The sequence below is a fragment of the Heterodontus francisci genome, chromosome 2 (assembly GCF_036365525.1).
Source record: "Heterodontus francisci isolate sHetFra1 chromosome 2, sHetFra1.hap1, whole genome shotgun sequence".
NCBI classification, from domain to species: Eukaryota; Metazoa; Chordata; class Chondrichthyes; order Heterodontiformes; family Heterodontidae; genus Heterodontus; species Heterodontus francisci.
This window is the reverse complement of record NC_090372.1, coordinates 123,300,925-123,322,817: the sequence shown is the minus strand read 5'-3', so window position 1 is coordinate 123,322,817 and position 21,893 is coordinate 123,300,925. Positions and strand designations below refer to the sequence as shown.

Sequence of the window (21,893 nt, the reverse complement as noted above, 5' to 3'; positions counted from 1 at the left end):
AAACACATTTAGGATACATACTTGAATATATGGCTGTAAAATACTTTGTCACCAATTCGAACCTTCAAAGCTATCTTATAGACCACCTGTGATTACAATTAGTGTCTGCATGTGAATTCCTGCATATCTATTAAACCTTAAGCCTAATGTGAAAACCTGTAATTTGTTTTATCCAGATTCCATTCTATGAATTTGACAGACTGCAGAGCAGTGAGGAGATGGTTGAATACCTTCACAAGATGATCTTTCCATTTAGCTACAGACTTGCTTGGTGAAGAAGCTTAAAAAGTTAACTTCCATCTGGGAAACCTACATTACCAGTAGATAATATGCAATGGTGGAAGTCCTATGGCAATATTTACCATTAGTTTTTTGAATATTATATAAATAAAACTACTGAAAATGGAGATGCACAATTTTTTTAAACTTCTGAAATACTATTAGTTGTGTATTTTATAAATTTCATTATGCAAAGGGTAAAGTAAATTCAGTACTAAATGTACTTATTTGTAAAGCATATTGTTGTATCCACAGATTATTAACTATGGGTTTTTGGACAGATTTGGGCAGAACAAATATAGGACAATCTAAAGGAGGTAGCACAAGGCTGAAAATAGCAGGTTTGGTTGTGGTGTGCACAACAGCAGCTTTGACGCCTGGTTAATACTATTTCTCATACTAAAGGAGCTGTCTGATTAGCTACACTAGATGCATGAAAACAGTTGCATATGTCATTGATTGAAATTTCTTACAAATATTAGTGCTTAGCATTGAATGAACATTATACCAATTTTTCATTAGCTATATTTCATTAGCCAGCTGTCAGGATGGCCTAGTGGTCTAAGGCGCCAGACTCGGAGTGTTTGTCCTTGCCTCTCTCAAGGCTTTGGAATTCTGGTCTCTTTGGGCGGCGCAGTGGTTAGCACCGCAGCCTCACAGCTCCAGTGACCAGAGTTCAGTTCTGGGTACTGCCTGTGCGGAGTTTGCAAGTTCTCCCTGTGACCGCGTGGGTTTCCTCCCACAGCCAAAGACTTGCAGGGTGATAGGTAAATTGGCCCTAGTGTAGGTAGGTGGTAGGAGAATAGTGGGGATGTGATAGGGAATATGGGGTTCATGTAGGATTAATATAAATGGGTGGTTGACTCGGTGGGCCAAAGGGCCTGTTTCAGTGCTGTATCTCTTAATAAAAAAATATATGCCTATCATAGTATTTTGTGCAGTTAGTTTTGGATGTGTTAAACATAAACTGATCAATTTCCTCCCCCCATTGGCATGAAATCATTTTCTCTTTCTCCATATTAGGCCATATAGCTCGAGTCAAGAAAGAATGGGAGTTGGCTTAGCCAGGCCTCTGCAACTTTAAGATAGCTGCTAAGATGTGTGTTACAACAGCCTAGCATCAACTCCCTCTATAGAGTGAATAAGCACCACATGCAGCAGTGTCACTGTATAATACTATGTTTTCAATTATGTAGACTGACTTTTTTTTTAGTTAAATCATGAAAATCACCAAAGATTGTTAAATAAGTTAAACACAAATGAATGGAATGAAGTAATTTATTAAGGAAATGCAGATTGTAGTTTGACTGACCACCACATACGAGCAGTACAATATACTGCTATAATACAAAAAACAATGTGTTTCTACTTCAGTGCCAATTATGTCCAATAATACTTGAACTTGTGACCACGAAGTGTTTTAAAACAACCCAGTGTCTCTGTAATAACAGAACCTTTTGAAGTGACAATAGAGAGAAATTCAGAATAAACACACATTACTGTCCTAAAAGGCAGTAAGTTGGTTACATTTATTACAAAGTTTCCTGCTCTCCAAATCATTATTTACACCAGTTTGTAAATAACTTAAAAGTTCTTCAGATTAAATAGTAAAATCTGGACCAGGTGGTTCCTTTTTATAATCCTCAGTTATTTTCTGTGAATTCAGTCAGCAAGAGCGAGGTTCTTTGATTGAAGTTTTTCTAGTTCCTGTGAGATATTTGTTTCAATGACGTCACACTGAGCCAAATAAGTCTGCAGCCAAAAAAGGGAGAAATTTCATGCTTCACTAGAATATTTAGAGGTTGTTCATATACATTTGATGGAGGCCATCTGGATCATTCTACTTGATTTTTTCATTTAAAAAGGTAAAAAAAAAATTTCCTCTGGTTGCCAGAAATGTAGCAGGTCAGACAAAATCTTTATTATTCACCTTTTTCTTTTAGCCCCGGATGCTAGCAATTTCAGTTCGGGTGAAACTGCTTCATCCTAATTAGTCGATTAAATACATAATCCTAGAAATTCTGAGCCCCAGTCTGCCACAAAGTGCAGCAGGGTGGGTCACTGACTGCCCCAGCTCCTGACCACATTCCAAATGTTAGGAGCAGGGTCATTTGCATAATAGGGTCAAAGTGCTAGTTTAAAATCCCAGAGAAAGGTAAATGCTGTCAGATCTGGCTTAAGTGACCAGTGAATGAATTTCAGTTGCTGGCTTCTCCATTGTTAACCTGCCACATCCCTAATGGAGAGATTGTACAACAGGTGTAACTAGACGGCAGTGAGTACTTACCATTTGCTTCAAACTGGGCAGAACTAGTGGTATATCTGGGTAACCCTGGTGTGCTGTCTCCCCTTCCTGACAGCAAGGGCATGGTTGCAAGTACTATCTGCTCGTTACAAACGGGCAGAAATAAGTTCTGCTTATTGTGGCACCAAATGAAAATGTAATAGTGCACTATGAAATTGGGCCGAAAGTCCCTTGGGCCTGTTTTAAACTTGCCTACAGTTAATAATGTGGATGTTGCTGTCCACACACTCAAAATACTGAGCTCAACCACCAGGATTACATGCTTATGCAGAGTGCACTGATGCCACAGGAGTTAGAAATTCCAGCCAGGAAATGTAAACCAGGTACTTCAGCTACCAGTCTCATAAATGCAGCATCAAATTTGAAATATCCAGTCCATTTGATTATGTATGTTGGTGATTGGGAATTTACATCTAAACCATTTACATGCCTGCTTCCAGGTAACAAAATTGGCTAAATTGAAGTGAAACATCCACTGTTTATAGTTTGAATTATAAATGTTTGTTTCAAAATGCAACCTTGCCATAAAACCTAGTTAAGTGTTGACATTTTTCAAAAATTATATGCTGCTAAAAATATTTCAATAAAGTTTTGTAACTTTTTGTTCTGTCAAATTTTTCAGTGATATTGATAGTGATATTGTAGGTTGAAAGTTGTGGTTACAATCCAAGATAAATTGTACATTCAGCTATCAAATAAGATACCAATTACATTTGTAATACACAGTATGGTTTTGGTAAATTAAAAGCAAAATACTGCAGATGCTGGAAATCTGAAGTAAAAACAAGAAATGCTGGAAATACTCAGCAGGTCTGACAGCATCTGTGGAGAGAGAAACAGAGTTAAGGTTTCAGGTCAGTGATCCTTCATCAGAAGTGTAACTTTCAAAAATCTGAAGAAAAATACAAACAAAGAAAGCCATTTGGCCTATCTTAGTTCAGCCGTCCAGAATGATGCTATAGTCTACCCATTCCAGTATGTAATTGTTTAAATTATGCCCATTTTTTAAAAATCCCTACTATACAAGTCCATTCCATCAGTTAAAAACTGACGCACTTCCTAATTTCCATCCTAAATTTACCTTTTATAAGATTGAACCAATCATCCCTTTCTTTACTCTGACTGACCAGCAAAGCACAGCGGGAGAGGGGAGCCTTTAAAAACAGCACAGGAAACACCAGCAGAGAAACAAAGCACAGCGGGAGAGTGGAGCCTTTAAGAAGGCTTGGATAGGATCAAGCTGAGAGTCTGAACAGGAGGGGGGAAAATCGTAAAGTTACAACACTCGACTCGGAGTCACGTGGGGCAAGTTTCCTGGTAAGCTTTTAATTTAACAAATTAATCAACTACAAGACTTTATTGATAAATTATAAAATTGGCTTTGTAATTATATGATTAATAGAAAAATCAATCAGTGCTCAATCAGATCTAGGGGGTTAAGGAATAATAACGCTACTCAAAATTAAAACCCAAGGTTTTTCAATAACAGTTAAAGTAAAAAAACATTTCAGTTAACCTCCAAATAAAATAAAGTAACATCAGCTGATTGATGAGCAGCTGGTGAGTACTTAAGTCATAAATTTAATACTGACAAAGAGGCACGTGGGAACTAAAGGTCAATTCTCATGTCCTGGACAACCACATGCACAGAAGTGTCGTCATCTGCAGCAGTTTGAACTCCAGGTTTCGAAGCTTGAGCAGCAGTTGGCATCATTGCAGCCATCTGGGAGAATGAGATTCTCGTGGATAGCACCTTTACCGATATGGTCACCCCGCAGCTCAAGGGTATGCAGGCAGAGAGGGAATGGATGACTGCCAGGCAGTCAAGGAGGACTAGGCAGATAGTGCTTCCAACCTCTAGTCTGTTCTGAATAATGGTGATAGTGATGGTTCCTCTGGGGTGTGCAGCCAAAGCCTAGTCCATGGCACCACAGCTGGCTTAGCTGTACAAGAGGGCAAGGGCAAGTATGGAAAAGCAATACTGACTGGGGATTCAATTGAGGAACAAGCAGACGTGAATCCAGGATGGTAGGCTGTCTCCTTGGTGCCAGGGTCAAGGATGTCAGTGAGCAGCTGCAGAGCACTGAGGGGTGGGGGGGGTGAACAGCCAGCAGTCGTGGTCCATATCGGTATCAATGACATAGGTAGAAAGAGGGATGAGGTCCTGCAGGCAGAGTTAGGGAGCCAAGAAAGAAACGAGCAAGCAGGACCACAAAGGCAGTAATCTCTGGAATACTTCCAGTACTATGCACAAGTATAGAAATTGTAGGATAGGCCAGATGAATGCATAGCTGCAGAAGGGAGGCCTTTATATTCCTGGGACTGGTTCTGGGGGAGATGGAACCTGGACCAGGTTGCCCCTGAACAGAGCTGGGACCCATGTCCTTGTGGGGTGATTTGCTGGTGACATTGGGGATGGTTTTAATTAACTTGGCAGGGATGTGAAAATCAGGAGGTAATATTAGAGAAGAAAACCAAGGTGCACAGAGAATTGGGAGAGACAGAGAGCACTAAAGTAGGAAATATTAAGGCATTAGGTGGGACCCAAGTAAGAGGAAATGTAAAAATATCTAAATTAGGTTTACTGTGCAGGAATGTGAACACACGCACTGTGGTAAGTAAATAAGGTTGGCAAGCTTCAGGCTCAGATAGCTGAGTGGAAATATGATGCCCTTGCAATAATGGAGACTTGGCTCAAAAAGGGCAGGAATGAGTACTAAAATATTCCTGGATACAAGGTGTTCAGGAAAGATGGGGAAGGAAAGAAAGTAGGAGGGGTAGCAGTATTTTTGAAAACATTATAGTGCTGGAGATGGGGCATGACCTAGAAGGGTCAAGGACAGGATCTATTTGGTTAGAGCTAAGAAACAATAGAGGTACCATTACATTGCTGGGTGTGTAGGAAAGCTATAGAGGAACAAATTTGAAAGGAAATTACATAGAGGTGCAAGAATTATAGAGTAGTTATAATGGGGGACTTTAATTATCCTAATATAGACTGGGATAGTAATAGTGTAAAAGGGAGGGAGGGGAAAAAGTGTTTCTAGAGGGTGTTCAGGAGAATTTTCAACATCAATTTGTTTCCAGTCCAATAAGGAAGGAAGTGGGTCAAGTGGATCAACTGTTAATAGGGAACCACTAGGGGACAGTGATCATAGAATCATAAGGTTGGCTATGGAAAAGGACAAAAGGAGCAATCCGGAATAGTAATAATTGATTGGGGGAGGGCCAGCTTCAATGGGGTGAGAACAGAAAATAGGTAAATTGGAATCAAAGATTTGCAGGCAAAACTGTAATGCAACAATGGACAGCCATTAAAGAGGAGATAGTTTGGAGGTACATTCCATGAAGGGGAAAGGTAGGACAAACAAAGCCACGATCCCTGGCTGACGAAAGAGATATAGTTAGATGAAGCTGAAAAAGGGTGCATTTGACAAATGTCAGGTGGATAATACAATTGAGAACCTGGCTGAATATAGAAGGTTCAGAGGGGAAGTGAAAAAACAAGAAAGAGAAGCCAAGAGAGTGTATGAGAAGAAACTGGCAGCGAACAAAAAAGGGAACTCATAAGTCTTCTACAGGCATATAAATAGTAAAAGGGTAGCAAAAGGAGCGGGGCCGACTAAGGACCTAAAAGGCGATTTACACATGGAGGCAGGGGCTGAGGTATTAAATGAGTACTTTGTCTTTACCAATGAAGATGCTGCTGCCCAAGTCATAGTGAAAGAGGAGATAGTTCAGAAACTGGATGGGCTAAAAATTGATAAAGAGGAGGTATTAGATAGGTTGGCTGTACTTAAAGTTGATAAGTCACCAGCACCAGATGAGATACATCCAAGAATACGGAGGGAAGTAAAAGTGGAAAATGTGGAGGCATTGCCATAATCTTCCAATCCTCATTAGATACAGGGGTGGTGCCAGAGGACTGGAGAATTGCAAATGTTACACATTTGCTCAAAAAAGGGTGCAAGGACAAGCCCATCAACTACAGACAGGCCAGGCAGTCAGTTTAACCATGATGGTGGAAAAACATTTAGAAACGATAATCCAACACAAAATTAATAGTCACTTGAACAAATGCGTATTAATTAAGGAAAGCCAGCTTGGATACAAGGGCAAATCATGTTTAATAACTTGCTTGAGCTTTTTGATGAGGTGTCAGAGAGGGTTGATGAGGGTAATGCAGTTCATGTGGTGTACACAGGCTTCCAAAATACATTGACAAAGTGCCATAAAACAGGCTTGTCAGCAAAATTAGAGCCCAAGGGATAAAAGGGACAGTAACAGCCTGGATACAAAATTGGCTGAGTGATAAGAAAGAGAGTAAGGGTTAATGGTTGTTTTTCAGACTGGAGGAAGGTATATAGTGGGGTTCCCCAGGGATCAGTGTTAGGAATTCTGCTTTTCTTGAATAATGACCTAGATTTGGCAGCACAGGGCTCAATTTCAAAATTTGTGCGACGACACAAAACTTGGAAGTATTGACCTGTGAGAAGTATAGTAATAAACCTCAAGAATATAGAGAGGCTGGTGGAATGGTGGACAAGTTGCAAAGAAGTGTGAAGCGATACATTTTGGTAGGAAGAATGAGGAGGGGCAATATAAAGTGTACAATTCTAAAGGGGGAGCAGGAGCAGAGAGTTCTGGGGGTATATGCACAAATCAGAAAATCAGAACAGGACAGCTTGAGAAAGCATAGGAGATCCTGGGCTTTATGAATAGGGACAAAGAGTAGAAAAGTAAGGAAGTTATGATAAATCTGTATAAAACACTCGGCCTCAACTGGAGTACTGTGTCCACTTCTAGGCACCACATTTTAGGAAGGATGTGAAGGCATTAGACTGGCTGCAGAAAAGTTTCACGAGAATGGCTCCTGGGATGAGGAACTTCAGTGACGTGATAATTTGGCAAAGCTGGGGCTGTGCTCCTTGGAGAAGAGAAGGTTGAGGGGAGATCTGACAGAAATGTTCAAAATCCTGAGAGGTGTGGACAGAGTAGACAGGGAGAAACTGTTCCCATTGGCAGAAGAATAGAGAACCGGAGAGTGCAAATTTAAGGTGACTGACAAAAGTGATGGCGACAGGAGGAAATTTTTTTTTTTTTTTTTAAATGCAGCCAGTGGTTAGGATCTGGAAAGCACTGTCTGAGTGTGATGGAGGCAGATTCAATCATGGCTTTGTAAAGAGATTTGGATAATTATCTGAACAGAAAATTTCCAGGGGTACGGGGAAAAAGCAGGGGAGTGGGACTGGGCAAGTTGCTCTTGCAGACAGCCAGCATAGCCATAATGGGCCAAATGGCCCCCTTCAGTGCTGTAAGCATTCTATAATTTGGAGTACAAAGAAGAACAGTACAGCACAGGAACAGGCCATTTGGCCCTCCAAGCCTGCGCCGATCTTGATGCCTGCCTAAACTAAAACCTTCTTCACTTCTGGGGACCGTATCCCTCTATTCCCATCCTATTCATGTATTTGTCAAGATGCCTCTTAAACGTCGCTATCGTACCTGCTTCCACCACCTCCCCCGGCAGCAAGTTCCAGGCACTCACCACCCTCAGTGTAAAGAACGTGCCTCGCACATCCCCTCTGAACTTTGCCCCTCTCACCGTAAACCTATGTCCCCTAGTAACTGACTCTTCCACTCTGGGAAAAAGCTTCCGACTATCCACTCTGTCCATGCCGCTCATAACTTTGTAAACCTCTATCATGTCGCCATTCCACTTCTGTCGTTCCAGTGAAAACAATCCGAGTTTATCCAACCTCTCCTCATAGCTAATGCCCTCCAGACTAGGCAACATCCTGGTAAACCTCCTCTGTACCCTCTCCAAAGCCTCCACGTCCTTCTGGTAGTGTGGCGACCAGAATTGCACGCAATATTCTAAGTGTGGCCTAACTAAGGTTCTGTACAGCTGCAACATGACTTGCCAATTTTTATACTCTATGCCCCGACCGATGAAGGCAAGCATGCCGTATGCCTTCTTGACTACCTTATCCACCTGCGTTGCCACTTTCAGTGACCTGTGGACCTGTACGCCCAGATCTCTCTGCCTGTCAATACTCCTAAGGGTTCTGCCATTTACTGTATACTTCCCATTAATATTCCAGACTTCATTTTTCCCATTTCCTTAACTATTTTATCCAACTCAAGATCACCTCTCCGATGCCTCTTTTACATGCTGAAAAACTGCAAACTTCTCTAGTCCTTCCTTGTACCTTAGACATTTCACATTAGGGATCAGCCTCATAGCTTTTCTCCACACTGACCCCAGCAGCTGATTGATAAACAAAGGAGACAGTGACCAAAGCTGGACACATAAGCAAGATTAGACATGGGCTGACCATGGCACTGTACAGTTCAATCACTATTTCCTCTACTGTTCTGCTGTGTAGCTCAACATTTTATTGGTATACTGACAGATGCTCTGCATTGGCTTGGACATCCTGTTTGACAATACAAGTCATACAACAAAAGCAAAATACTGCAGATGATGGAAGTAAACAGATATTCCTGGAACTACTCCTTTGGATGTTTCCAGTCTGTTTATACATATCACTTATAAATGAAATTGTGAATTCAGAGTAGCACTTTCTGAACAAAGTAATGTGCAACGCAACCTGGTAGCATATCGTTTATGTTTGTTTAGAGATACAGCATTGAAACAGGCCCTTCGGCCCACCGAGTCTGTGCCGACCATCAACCACCCATTTATACTAATGCTACACTAATCCCACTTTCCTACCACATCCTCACCTGTCCCTATATTTCCCTACCACCTACCTATACTAGAGGCAATTTATAATGGCCAATTTACCTACCAACCTGCAAGTCTTTTGGCTTGTGGGAGGAAAATGGAGCACCCGGAGAAAACCCACGCAGACACAGGGAGAACTTGCAAACTCCACACAGGCAGTACCCAGAATTGAACCCGGGTCGCTGGAGCTGGGAGGCTGCGGTGCTAACCACTGCGCCGCCCCCTATTGTTGGAGAAAGATATCTCAAATTTCCAAAATGTAAGAAGAAAGAGACTCACCTGTATGTTCTTTACTAGACCTTTCCTCCTATGTCTGCAGTCATTAAAGTCATCAGGCAAACTCTTGAAAATAAATTTAAAATATTTTATTTGTAAGAAATGGTATAAACTGCATAAAGCTGTTTCACTTAAACTTCATTTGGAATTTCATGAAACAGAAGGGATAATCAGTTGGATAGGCAGCCTTATCATGGTGGCTAAAGATTATGTTCCAAAATTTATCAAATGGGTCTTCCTTCACACTTCAGATTCACTCAATACTAGCTGCAACAGGAGCCAAAGTAGCATTCATTGCACTTAGAGAAGTATAAAACTGAAGGTTTCTGCCCAACATGCTTCAAAAAGATCTTTTTCTCAATGTGTTCATTGTAAATGATGAGTAGTTTTAACCATCAGTTTCATGTTTTCCAAGAAAACTCCAGTTTTGAGTTTGTTGAGTAATAAGCATGCTCTGTTTAGTTTAAATACAAACAAAAATTACAATTATATCTAAGATCACACTTGGAAAGTAAACATCTCATTTCCTGCTGAATATACTATTGAGGCAAATTCTGTATTGATATATAAATTCAATTTGATATTTCTACATCAGTTAACTAAAGTTAAATGACAGGATTCATTGCAATCACTTTATTGCAAGAAGTACCCTGAAGGATGACTTTTTCTTTAACTGAAGAATCACTTCTTCCTTTTTGAATTCCAGCCCTCTTCAGATAAAGACTAACATTCCATTAGCCTTTTTAATTACTTTTTGTACCTGTTCATTAGCTTTTCGTGACCTGTGTACATGGACACTCAAATACTTTGTTCCTCTACAGGTCCTATTTCTCACCATTAAGAATACATTTGATTTGCCTTTCACGGATCCAAACCTTACACTTCCCCACATTGCACTAAATCTGCCAGTTTTGGCCACGCACTTTGTCTATGTCCCTTTATAACTTCCTGCTCCTATCTACACAACTTACTGTGCTTTGACAGATCCAAACCAGGTTTGTACTACACAATTAAAGTTTTCACATGGACCTGCAAAATTAAACTAATACATGGATTGAGAGTGGTTCTTGTGCTTCCCTCACATGCCATATGTTTTCAATTGTTGAATTATCTCCAATGAAATAAAAAAGGTGGCTTGGAAAATGGTATGAACCATATTTAAACAGACAAATGCTACTGAACTACACATCAGACCTGCACTCATTTACATCCTTGTGGAATTTTCATTTCACTTTGTTTTAAAATAGGAGAAACAGGAATTTGATATACACATCAAAAATAAATTACAAAAAATCTCAGTGCATTAACAGCTGATTACAGCCCAATAGTTCAAATATGTTGGCTGTTTTATAAAGCTACATGATTTAATATTTTTCAAAAATGTATTTTCTGTATCGTGTTTTTGATTCAAATTTGTTATGGGTTTCTGTTCATAGCTGATAATTTCAGTTCAAAAATTTTAATCAATATGCAGGTGCTTCAAAAAGTTGTACAGAAGTTCTGGATTGACCTTTTTTGAAAAAAAACAGAATTTTGAAATAAGATGTTATCAAAAGGTTGAGCTAAATTTCTTACAGAAATAGAAAACATTAAAATTCAAACTGTTATTGCTGACTAATGAGAAAAGACTCAAATTTTTTAGCTAACCACAAGAAACAGCAATAATATGGATATTACAATTATAATCAGTTGAGATGTCTGTCATTTTCTCACCCACCATAGCATCAATCTGTTCAAGGAACTTCATACACTGTTCAGATGTGCTCTTCACTTTCTTTTCTAACTTGCTTAATGCAGCAGATTGAAGATCCTGGGCTAGGAACCCCTGGATGATGAGAAACAAAGTCTCAGTTCAAAATTCACTTATCCAAGAACATCACATTCCACATATCCGATATCGCAAGTTAAACTAAAATGCTTACCACTTCAGGGAACTACCAAAAATGCTAATCTGTAAAATCCAAATCTGTAATACTTCATCAAAATTATTGACCCCCTAATACATGTAAAATATAATGATGTAAAAAGATTTCATGTGGTTTTAGTGCAATTATAGTACCTATATAGTTAATCCAGAACTTCAAACATTGAATGAAAAAAAGTCAATGTCATCAAGCATTCCCTTCAAATAAAAATACAGTATCATCCACATTTTTCCCTCTAGTACTTTAGCATAAATACAGTAACCTAGTTTTGTTTAAAGATTCATTCTCCTCCCCTCATTTACACTGAGGTAGGCACCTTATCCAAGTGGTCATTCTTCATGCGTCTAGATCATAAATGTTGGCATGTTATTTCACCATCGAGGCTAACAGCTGAGTCCAATCCAGTCCTCACCAGCACTCATACATTTACCCAGACAGGGGATTGAAGCCATGTGCAATTCCCCCAACATCAAGATTAACCTGGGTCTTATATCTGTACTGAACTATTACGGGAGATAAAATTCATTGTCACTTTTCTGAAACAATCAATAAGATACCCGAAACAGAAAAGGCTATTTGTTACGACCGAGACAGGAGGAGTGCACTGTTAATTCAGTTCCACTTCTCCACAGGTCACAACATATATTTAAATCTTCCCAGTTAATGAAACCGTCAATCAGATACACTAGTTTTCCCCAGAATAAAGCACACCAGCCAGGTTTCTTTAATAAACAAAATTATCCATTTATTATACTCCAAGTCTTAACCAATAATAAAGTAAACATTCACGCGAACTGAAATGTTAAAGCCCCTTATTGTTATCTTAGCCCTCACACTCACATACACAACTGGTTAACTGGGGAAAAAAGGGATTTTTGTTTACAGCTGTTACAAAGAAACAGAAGGAAGTAAAAAAAAAAACAGACTGAAAAGGTATGGAAGTCCTTTGTTTTGGCGAGGTGTCCCAAAGGCAAATAGGCAGCTGTCAAAGGGAATCTTCCTGGAACAATTCTTTCCAGGCAATGTTGATGATCTGTTTGGGTAGGCTTTTAAAAAGATTCAGCACAGAAGGCTTCACAGAGGTCTTTCATCAGGTGTGCGGCAACAAAGGTTTCAATTCTCACACATTCAATGCAAAGTTCCCTCAAAGATGCATGGTTTCTGCAAACATGCAGGTCTTCTTCAAATACAGGAGGCAACAGTACAACTTGATGCAGGAATTCTTTAAAGATGCAGGGATTCTTCAAAGAGAGAGCAATATCAGCTGTCTTCTCCTGGCAGGCACACAGCAACTCTTTTTTTTTTTAAACAGGCCAAACACCAACTAGCTTTTTAACAGTTCAAAATGAAATTAAAACCTTTCCAGAGGCAAGTCATATGACAACCACAAATCTTGGTTTGTCATTCCCTTGTAAACATCCTTTTCAGAGTCACAAGCACAAACCTCCTGCTGGGTTATTTGCAAACAGATGCTTTCTAGTAAGATCTGTATATTGGTCAAACTTCTGTTGACCTTCCTTTTAAGGAAAACACCCAAAGTTCAGTTTCTTCAAGATTCCAGCATCCATGAAATCCTTTTCACTTTTTAAAATACAAATTCAAGTTTTAACAAAAAATGGAAACCCTCATAACATATTAAGCATGGCAATCAAAAGTATCACTCAACATAATATTCAATGAGTGCCCCAATGATATAGATGTCTGAACTTTCTCATGACTGCACTCTCATGAGATTTGGAGTCCCAAAGCCAATTGACAATATATATCCAAACACTACCAGAAGTTTATTCAGTTTACGATCCGTGTACTAGGATACGCACAAGAGGCATTACAGTCAGAGTACTCTGCTGCGCCCGAAAGGAAGGAAAACTTCACACCCCTGCCAGTGAGCCAAATATGGGAGAAAGTGTTTCCAGAGAAGTGGGTATCACCAGAGTTCTATCTGCACAATCCCTCCCAGCACAGAAATCTAGCTATTTTCGAGTGGAGGGGTGAGGGCGCATTTGCAAGGATCGCAACAAGAGAGTATTTTAAAAGGCAAATTTTTAAAAAACTCACTTTCTGAATGCCTGTCAGCTCTGCATTAATTTCTTCCAGTTTATGAGATAACTGGTCTGTAGATGTTTCCAGTTCCTTTAACTTCTTTAATTCAGCTTCCTCCTCAGGACTGTTCTGTAAGTGGAGAGAAAACAATCAAATCAGGATAGTTTGGTTCAGAAAGGACTTGGGGTGGGGGAAGAAAAACTTGCTTTATCACACTTCTCAAAGCATTACATACAGAACAAATTACTTTTGAAATAACTGTTTTGTAGGCAAAAGTAGCAGCCACTTTGCACACACTATAATCAGAAATAAAATAAACAACCAGTACATGTGTCTTTGGTAATGTTGGTGAAAGAAATGTCGGGCAGGGCACTGCCAAAAGAATTCCCTACTCTTCTAAATGTATCCTAAAAGTTCCTTTGAACTAGTAGAATAGGCAACAGGACCTCAGTTTAACATCTCGTTTGAAGGATGGTAACTGCAACAATGTAACACGCCCTCAGTACTGCTTTGAAGTGTCAGCCCAAATAATTTGCTCATGCACAGGAGTGGGGTCTCAACACAATCTTCTGACTCAGAAGCAAGAGTGCTACAAAATAAACAAATCAAAACACTGCAAATGCTACCAACTGAACCAGCCTAACACTTTAACAAATTAAGTTTCTCTAAAATATCCAGACTTGTAGGAAGAGGCAAGGCCAGAATGTTTAACCTTTAATGACTCTCAAAAAAAAAGTTGACTGTGATATTTGTTCTTTGACCAAAACAAACATTAATGTTTGAAAGAATTTCAATTATTTAAAATTCTGCTGGATTACCAAAAAGATCAACCATGGTAAAGTTATAAGTGAAATATCTTTATTATATATAGATTCATTATGCTTGTTGTACCAGCTGACGTTAACCATTAACAAATTCTTGCAGTGACTGTATATAAGAAATAACGTGGATTGAATTGGACATTACTTACTTCGTCAAAATACAGAGCAGAGGCTGGGCATTTCCCTACAAAAGAGACAATGCCACAGGCCAAGTCACCCAAGATTACCCTCATGCCCCTTATGGAGTGACAGAAGCCTTGAAGCAGGTAATCTGTCTGCTCTGCTGGCAGAGGAAATAGTGCATGGCCTAGGAAAACCCAGTGAAGGAAGGAGAAAACAGAAATACAGTTATACATTTAAAAAAAGGAATATATAAATTCTACGAGGAAAGCTCAAAATGGAAAATCTTACAAGATTTTCTAAGACATTTAGCTGTAAGAATTCTTTCAAACAGAAAAATATAGAATTTTACCTTTTTACCAATCATCATTATTTTACAGCCATTTTTAACACCAAGAACGGACAACGGTTGTTCCATCTCTTTCAGAGATTTACCTACACAACACAGAAAACAGTAAAAAAAAAGTTGTTAGTTACTTTGATACTTTTTGGGAAACAATATAATTGAACTGACGTATGCAGTGTCTGAAGTGTCTAATGGCTTTTGGCAGCCTGCACTAGCAACTCAGGGGTTGCAAGTTCAAATCCCACCATGGCAAGTTATAAAATGGAATTTTAAAAAAAATGTCAATTTGTGGACTAGCATCAGAAATTGTAAGCTGTCACAAAAACCCAACTGGCTCACCAATGTGCTTCAGAGAAGGAAACCTGCCATTCCTACATGATCTGACCTACATGTAACTTCAGTCCCATATTACATGCGTGATTCTTAATAATCTCAGGTTAATTAGGGATGGACAATAAATGCTGGCCTATCAGTGTTACCAAAATCCCAATGACAAATAAAAAAACAAGTCTAAAAAGATTTCATAGATCTCAGCTGAAAATCCTTACACGTTGAATACCTCAAACAGTATATCTTTGAACTGTAAAGTGGCATTCCACGCATTGCAAGGTCTCACCAGGTACATTCTCCAGTGGGTTTATACCGCATGGACCAGGAATCCAGTGACCAGGGTTCGGTTGCCTTCTTGACAGCATTGTTCGCAGGTTTGAGTTGGAAAACTTACTTCAATAGGAGGAGCAGGTGAAGGTTGCCGTCTTCCCCCCTTGCCCCCAGATCTCCAGTCTTGGTGGCATCACAACCATTAACGCTGCATCAGCTGTTGAATGGAATGTTATAGTTTGATGACGAACTATAACTGCTTCCCCAGTCATATGAATAGATATACCAGGTACGTTGCACTCAAGTATGCTGTGAGGGATAGCTACAAAGTGGTATTCTTCACTTCTCCATTAAAATGGAAGGAGAGTCACTGGACCTCTCATGTACCATGATACAGCATATTGAGTAGGAGCATTTAGAGATGCTCTGTTTAATTGAAACACTAATACTTAAAAATCAGTTAAATCAGACGCGAGTGTGTAAGTTGGCAGGACAGAGTTTGTAGGCAAGCAGTGAGTGCCTAAATGTATTTTTGCTCTGACAGAGAATAGACTTCAAAATTGAGTTGATGAGTATCCTCCTCCATTCAGTACAGAACTGGATGGATCATTTACTTTGTCTGTCCAAATAATCTCCTATGGCTGTTTTTACACTTAATTCAGTGTTCCTGTACCATCTACAATTCCAAGTTTATGATGACAGGAATTTAGAACCTTTCTTTTTCTGCTAAATTCTGAAGAAATTGTCTTTAAATACAAAATTATAAACCATAACTTAGTGACTGTTGGACAGTCAGAGTCTTCAGACTTCACTGAAGCATCTTTAACCCATTTAATTACAAAACTAATAGCAATTCTAAATCATGCTGTTTGTGGAAAAGGAATAGATTTTTAAGAATCACCCATGTAGCTTGGGACTGAAGTCACATCTAGGCAAAGAAAGGCACATTTAAGTTTCTAAGAGGTTATCATATAGAGTAATTGAATAAATATAGTTTTTGAATACATATGCATTATAACATGTTACTACAGCTGCTGCTTGAACTTAAAAGAGATGGGGACTCAAAGTATTATTTGAGGATGATGAACAGCATCTCTGAAGGGTACAAAGCAACAGCTGCCTTGGCAGTAATGGAAGGGTGAGAGAGCCCAGTGAGGTTCCCCAGAGATCAATGTATGGACAGCAACAGTTTCTAATTTACAAGAACCACTGGAATTCAGCAACTGGTCAAATCCATTGGCAAAATCAAACTGGAGGGGCAATCGCATTAGAATAGACAGCCAAGGACCTAAAAAACAACTTTTATTTATATAATACCTATAAGGTAATAAAATGTCCCAAGATGCATTACAGGATCATTATTAAACAAAATATCACACCGAGCCACATAAGGGTACTGGCCACATGATCAAACGCTTGGTCAAATGGTAGGTTTTGGGGAATGTCTTAAAGGCAGAAAGTGAAGCAGAGGCAGCGAGATATAGGGATGGAATTCCAGAACTTAGGGCCCAGGCAGCTAAGGTGCATCCACCAATAGTAGAGCAATTAAAATCAGAGATGCTCAAGAGGCCAGAATTAGATGAGCACAGATATCTCAGAGGCTTGTGGGGTTGGAGGAGATTACAGAAATAGGGAGGGGCGAGGCCATGGAGCAATTTGAAAACAAGGACAAGAATTTTAAAAAGGAGACTTTGCTTGACCAGGTAGGTCAACATAGCTCGGCGAGCACAGGGATGATATGTGAATGGGACTTGGAGCAAGTTAAAACATGGGGAGCAGAGTTTTGGATTAACACAAGTTTACGGAGGGTAGAATGTGGGAAACCAGCCAAGGGTGCATTGGAATAGTCAAATCTAGAGGTGACAAAGGCAAGAATAAGGGTTTCAGCAAAGAGAGGAGCGAAGTCAGGCGATGTTACAGAGGTGGAAATATATAGTCTTTGTGTTGGCCTGAATACATGGTCAGTAGCTCATCTTTATGACACCAAGATTGTGAACGTACTGGTTTATTCTGAGATTGTTGCCAGGGAGAGGGATGGTGTCAATAACTAAGGAATGGAGTTTGCAGTAGGGACCAAAAACAATGCATTCAGTCTTCCCAATTTTTTTTTAAACTGGATATTTAAAAAGAAAAGGAATTTTATAAAAGATGTAAGTGGGCAGATCAGGTGAAGGTGAAATTTAATAGCTACAATTGCAAATTAGTTCACATAGGAACAGAAAATGTCTTACTCCATGAATGGTGCTGAAACTGCCTTAGATTAAGTTAAATGAGATCAAAGGTTATTAATAGATGGTGGTTAACATAACTAATTATTTCAGAACACTCAACAAAATAAAATGTTGAGCAGATTATAACCATACAGTACAACTCGATGAATTCAAGGCTAAAACTATAGCATATGGGAAGTCTGCACCTCGAGCATAGCCAATCTAGTTTATTACGAACTGTCTCTACTGTTGGGTCATTGTGACATTCAAATTCTGGTGACAGTTCATAGAACCACCTTGAAATTATTCTCTACAGTCACAGATCTGAATTATGAGGAAAGTGGAAAAACTTGGGCCTTTTGGCTTCATATGAGGCAACATAGCCATAGACATGGTATGGAAAAAGTAAATCCAGCACATTACTCCATATTAAACTATACCAGTAAGGCAAATTAACACAAACTCAAAGACAAACACAGTACTGAAGTCAAGAGGTCAGTCACACAAAGTGTGATCAACAAATGGGTAGCAGAGAGGAAGCAAAGAAACCCACAGTCAACTGAATGCATTGACAGATAACTATGGGTTCCTTCTGGAAAGACAATTAAGACAGGTAAAATGGCCTTGCTAGTCCCTCCCTGTAATTTTATGTATTATAGTTATATTTTTATCTCAATATATACAGAGTATTCTGCTCTGTACAGTCCCAACCATTATCGAATTCTTAGAGAGGAGAGATAGCGTTCAATTATACCCAATAAAATAGTAAAAACTTTCACCTGTTAGGGTTATATAACAGTTACAGCAATGCAACAAATTTACAGACCATCTCAAGTTTTTGGAATTTTTGTATTTCAAGGCCACTTTTTGACAGCGTCACCATGCACTAGTCCAATTCCTGCCATTTACCATACTAACTAATCTGAACAATGTCACCAAAGTAGTTTTGTACTAAACCACATCACTAGAAGTTACATTAAAAATGCTGGAGATCAAAATGTAAGAGCCTCCGAACCAAGGTAGACATTAAGAGAATTTCATCCCAACCGTGAAGTCTGCATTCAAACTCTGGTCCTGATTATGAAAGAATATTTTGCTAAGCCACAACATCCAGAGGGCTGTTTTTGTCCAATAAAGTACAAAACTATTTTGTTTTACATTTAAGCACAGAAATGTTATTTCATTCTCAAAATGATTGAAGTACCTATGACAATACTTGGACAAGTTTTGTTTAGACAGCTTATCACTAAGTTTCAGATGAACCCAACTTTTAAGTACACAGGACAAAAAACTGCCATACAAAGGATTAAGGCAAATTATTTCATATTGCCCATTCTACCAGTACAAAATGTATACCTTTAAAGATTAATTTCTGTAGTTGCTGGGGTACCCCAGTAACTTGAGCAATAACTGTTGCCATGTCCTGCAATGTAGGCTCACAGCCTTCCTGTTCTGCAGAAATTTCAATCTTGTGTTTTGAACTGCCTGAGAATGAAATACAAACCCAGATAAGTAAACATCTTTTTATCCTGTTCCTTATTACATTGCACTGTTTTTTGAAAAAGCATACTGCATAATATATATAAGCAGATATACAATTTGTATTCAGTTTACTTATAGCACACAGCATGCACTGAGATGCCTTTTGACTCGAACTGTTTTTCCTCTATACATAAACGTCCCCGTATTCTTACACCACAATTGCTTATGCACTATAAAAGTGCATACTTTTCATAGAATGGTTACAACACGGGAGACCACTCCACCCTTCATGTTCGTGCCAGCTCTCTGTAACAGCAACTCAGCTAGTTCCATTCTCCACCGCCCCCCACCCTTTCCCCGTAGACCTGTAATTTATTTTCTCTACAGATAATTATTCAATTCCCTTGTTAAAGCCACAAATGTATCTGCCGCCACCACAATCGCAGGCAGTATATTCCAACCACTTATTCAGATATCATTAATATCACCTACACACCTTAAATTCCGTGAACAGATTTATCAGAGGTTAATCTGCCCCTCAATCGCTGCAAATGCAGATTCATTGCATTGCACCGACCGGATCGGCTGCAAAAGGACTAAATCCAACCCATTTCGCGGCCGTTAACCGGATGGGCTCAGTCAGTGCCCAGGCTGTGCATCGATAGCCGGGGGTCACGCCCGCCTCCTGCCCCTTGTGCTAAATGTTGGTGAGGAAAACCGCAACAACCCCCCGACGGCAACAGCATAGTCATCCGACGGCTGAAAGCCACTATTGCTTCCAATCTGACGGAAGCAGCAGACCCTGGTTACCCAGCCATTACCGTGCATCAGTATGAGTCCCACCGTGTCGCCAGCCATCGCTGCAACCCGCTTACTCCACCACCGGTACACTCAACTTCCGCTCCGCAGCGGAAATGGTCGGCGGCGCGGACGTGAAAGAGAATTGCATCGGGCGCCATCTTTGTGCGGGGCAATCAATGTGTGGGAGGAGCCTGGTCTTGAAGGTGGGGAATTCTGTAAATAAAAAAATAATGTAAAACTGTTAGCTCGAGTAATGGAACTGAGCCTCCGGATTGTATTTTGTAAATTTGCCTGAAATGGAGTTGAGATTTCGTTTGAGGCTGCAAAAGCAAAATACTTTGAATGCTGAAATCAAATAAAAACACAAAATGCTGAAAACGCTCAGCAAGTCTGGCAGCATGCGTGGGGAGAGAAATAGAGTTCACGTTTCAGTTCGGTGACCAACTGTTCTTCCCTCACCATCTATGCTGCCAGACCTGCTGAGTGTTTGCAGTATTTTCTGTTTTTATTTTTGTTTGAGGCTAACTGGTGCCAGTTAGGAAGCAAAGCGACCAGACTCAGTCCGAGGACAGACAGTGAAACGACCTCTTCCCCAATAGAAACATTCCTCTGTTTACACAAACCAAGGAGCATCATTGACACTGGGTCCATGCAGGACAGCTTGCTCTGCTTCACCAAAAAACATGTGGTAGCATAACAGAAACAAAATTAGTTATCAAAAAGCAGAAATTAATGTAATCCGTCATACGTTAAAATATTTTCTTTATATTTAACCGCAATATATAATGGGAAACCGATGGAATGACCAGTAATGCCTTGACTGCATTATAAACTAACGAAGAGTAAGAATGGAAATTATGTGTAGTACTTTATACACTTCATTAGTTAATTTTAAGACAAGTTAAACCATTAAATGATATTAAATACTTGCCTGGTCAGTCGCACTGAACGAGACCCTACAAAACAATGATATCCCATCTTGCCCTAAAAGGAACTAAAGACCTACATATGATCCCTGGAGACCACATTTTCAACAATACTAATCTCTGCTGCTGAAACCCCGGCTCATGTTTTGCCACCTCCAGACTCTTTTGCTCCAATCCTGTTTTGCTGGTCTCCCCCTCCATGAATTGCAACTGATCCAAAAATGAGCCTGTACTGTGTTCTGTACTAAGAACTACCCCTCACTGACTTACTTTGGTTCCATATCCCCTAATGGTTTTAAAATTATAATCTTTATCCTCGTCCATAAATCCCTCTGTCCCACCCTCTCAACAATCTCAAGTTCTACATCCCAATTCTGTAAAGCAGTCAGAAAAAAAATTAAAATAAAAGCAAAATACTGCAGATGCTAGAAACTTGAAATAAAAACAAGAAATGCTGGAAATATTCAGCAGGTCTGGCAGCATCTGTGGCGAGAGAAGCAGAGTTAACATGTCAGTTCAGTGACCCTTCTTCAGAACTAGCAGATATTCGAAATGTCAAAGATTTTAAGCAAGTAAAGTGGGAGTGGGGCTGGAGATAACAAAGGAGAAGGTGTAGGTAGGACAAAGTCACAGAAAATAACTGACCAGAAGGTCATGGAGCAAAGGCAAACAATATGTTAATGGTGTGTTGAAAGACAAAGTATTAGTACAGATAGGGTGTTAATTGACTGAAAACTGAACAGCCACAAGCACAAACATGAAAAAAAAACAGTGGGTAGGCAAACTGAACAAACTAAGAGAAAATAAAATAAAATAAACAAAAAAATATATAAAAAAGAAAGAAGAAAAATAACTAAAAACGAAAGTAAAATGGGGGGCCCGTCATGCTCTGAAATTATTGAACTCAATGTTCAGTCCGGCAGGCTGTAGTGTGCCTAATCAGTAAATGAGATGCTGTTCCTCGAGCTTGCGTTGATGTTCACTGGAACACTGCAGCAATCCCAGGAC

At 39.6% G+C, this 21,893-nt stretch overlaps 2 protein-coding genes across 5 annotated transcripts in view; one reads left to right on the top strand and one right to left on the bottom strand.

Moving 5' to 3' along the window:
* Positions 1-3,170, top strand: part of fastkd3 (FAST kinase domains 3) — a 32,829-nt gene extending 29,659 nt beyond the window's left edge. For all 4 annotated transcript variants that reach the window (XM_068010151.1, XM_068010181.1, XM_068010172.1 and 1 more), the window contains exon 7: positions 177-3,170. In XM_068010151.1, the coding sequence (XP_067866252.1) occupies positions 177-275 (99 nt within the window). In that variant the 3' untranslated portion in view covers positions 276-3,170. The remainder of the gene's footprint in view (positions 1-176) is intronic.
* bag1 (BCL2 associated athanogene 1) lies at positions 1,544-20,062 on the bottom strand. The gene is made up of 7 exons (XM_068010199.1): positions 19,980-20,062; positions 19,033-19,161; positions 14,873-14,955; positions 13,595-13,708; positions 11,329-11,436; positions 9,615-9,677; positions 1,544-2,031 (listed from the first exon to the last, which is right to left on the bottom strand). The coding sequence occupies exons 1-7, from the start codon at positions 20,014-20,016 to the stop codon at positions 1,942-1,944; spliced, it is 624 nt and encodes a 207-aa protein (XP_067866300.1). The 5' UTR covers positions 20,017-20,062; the 3' UTR covers positions 1,544-1,941.
* Between the last annotated feature and the right edge of the window lie 1,831 nt (positions 20,063-21,893).

Excerpts from the sequence above, each read along its gene's own strand:
- bag1 (XM_068010199.1), bottom strand. The coding sequence starts at position 20,016 with ATGGCTGGCGACACGGTGGGACTCATACTGATGCACG. Across the intron at positions 11,437-13,594 it reads AGCTGACAGGCATTCAGAAA|GGGTTCCTAGCCCAGGATCT; the intron begins GTGAGTTTTTTA and ends CTCATCATCCAG. Across the intron at positions 2,032-9,614 it reads GTCTAGTAAAGAACATACAG|ACTTATTTGGCTCAGTGTGA; the intron begins GTGAGTCTCTTT and ends TTTTGGCTGCAG.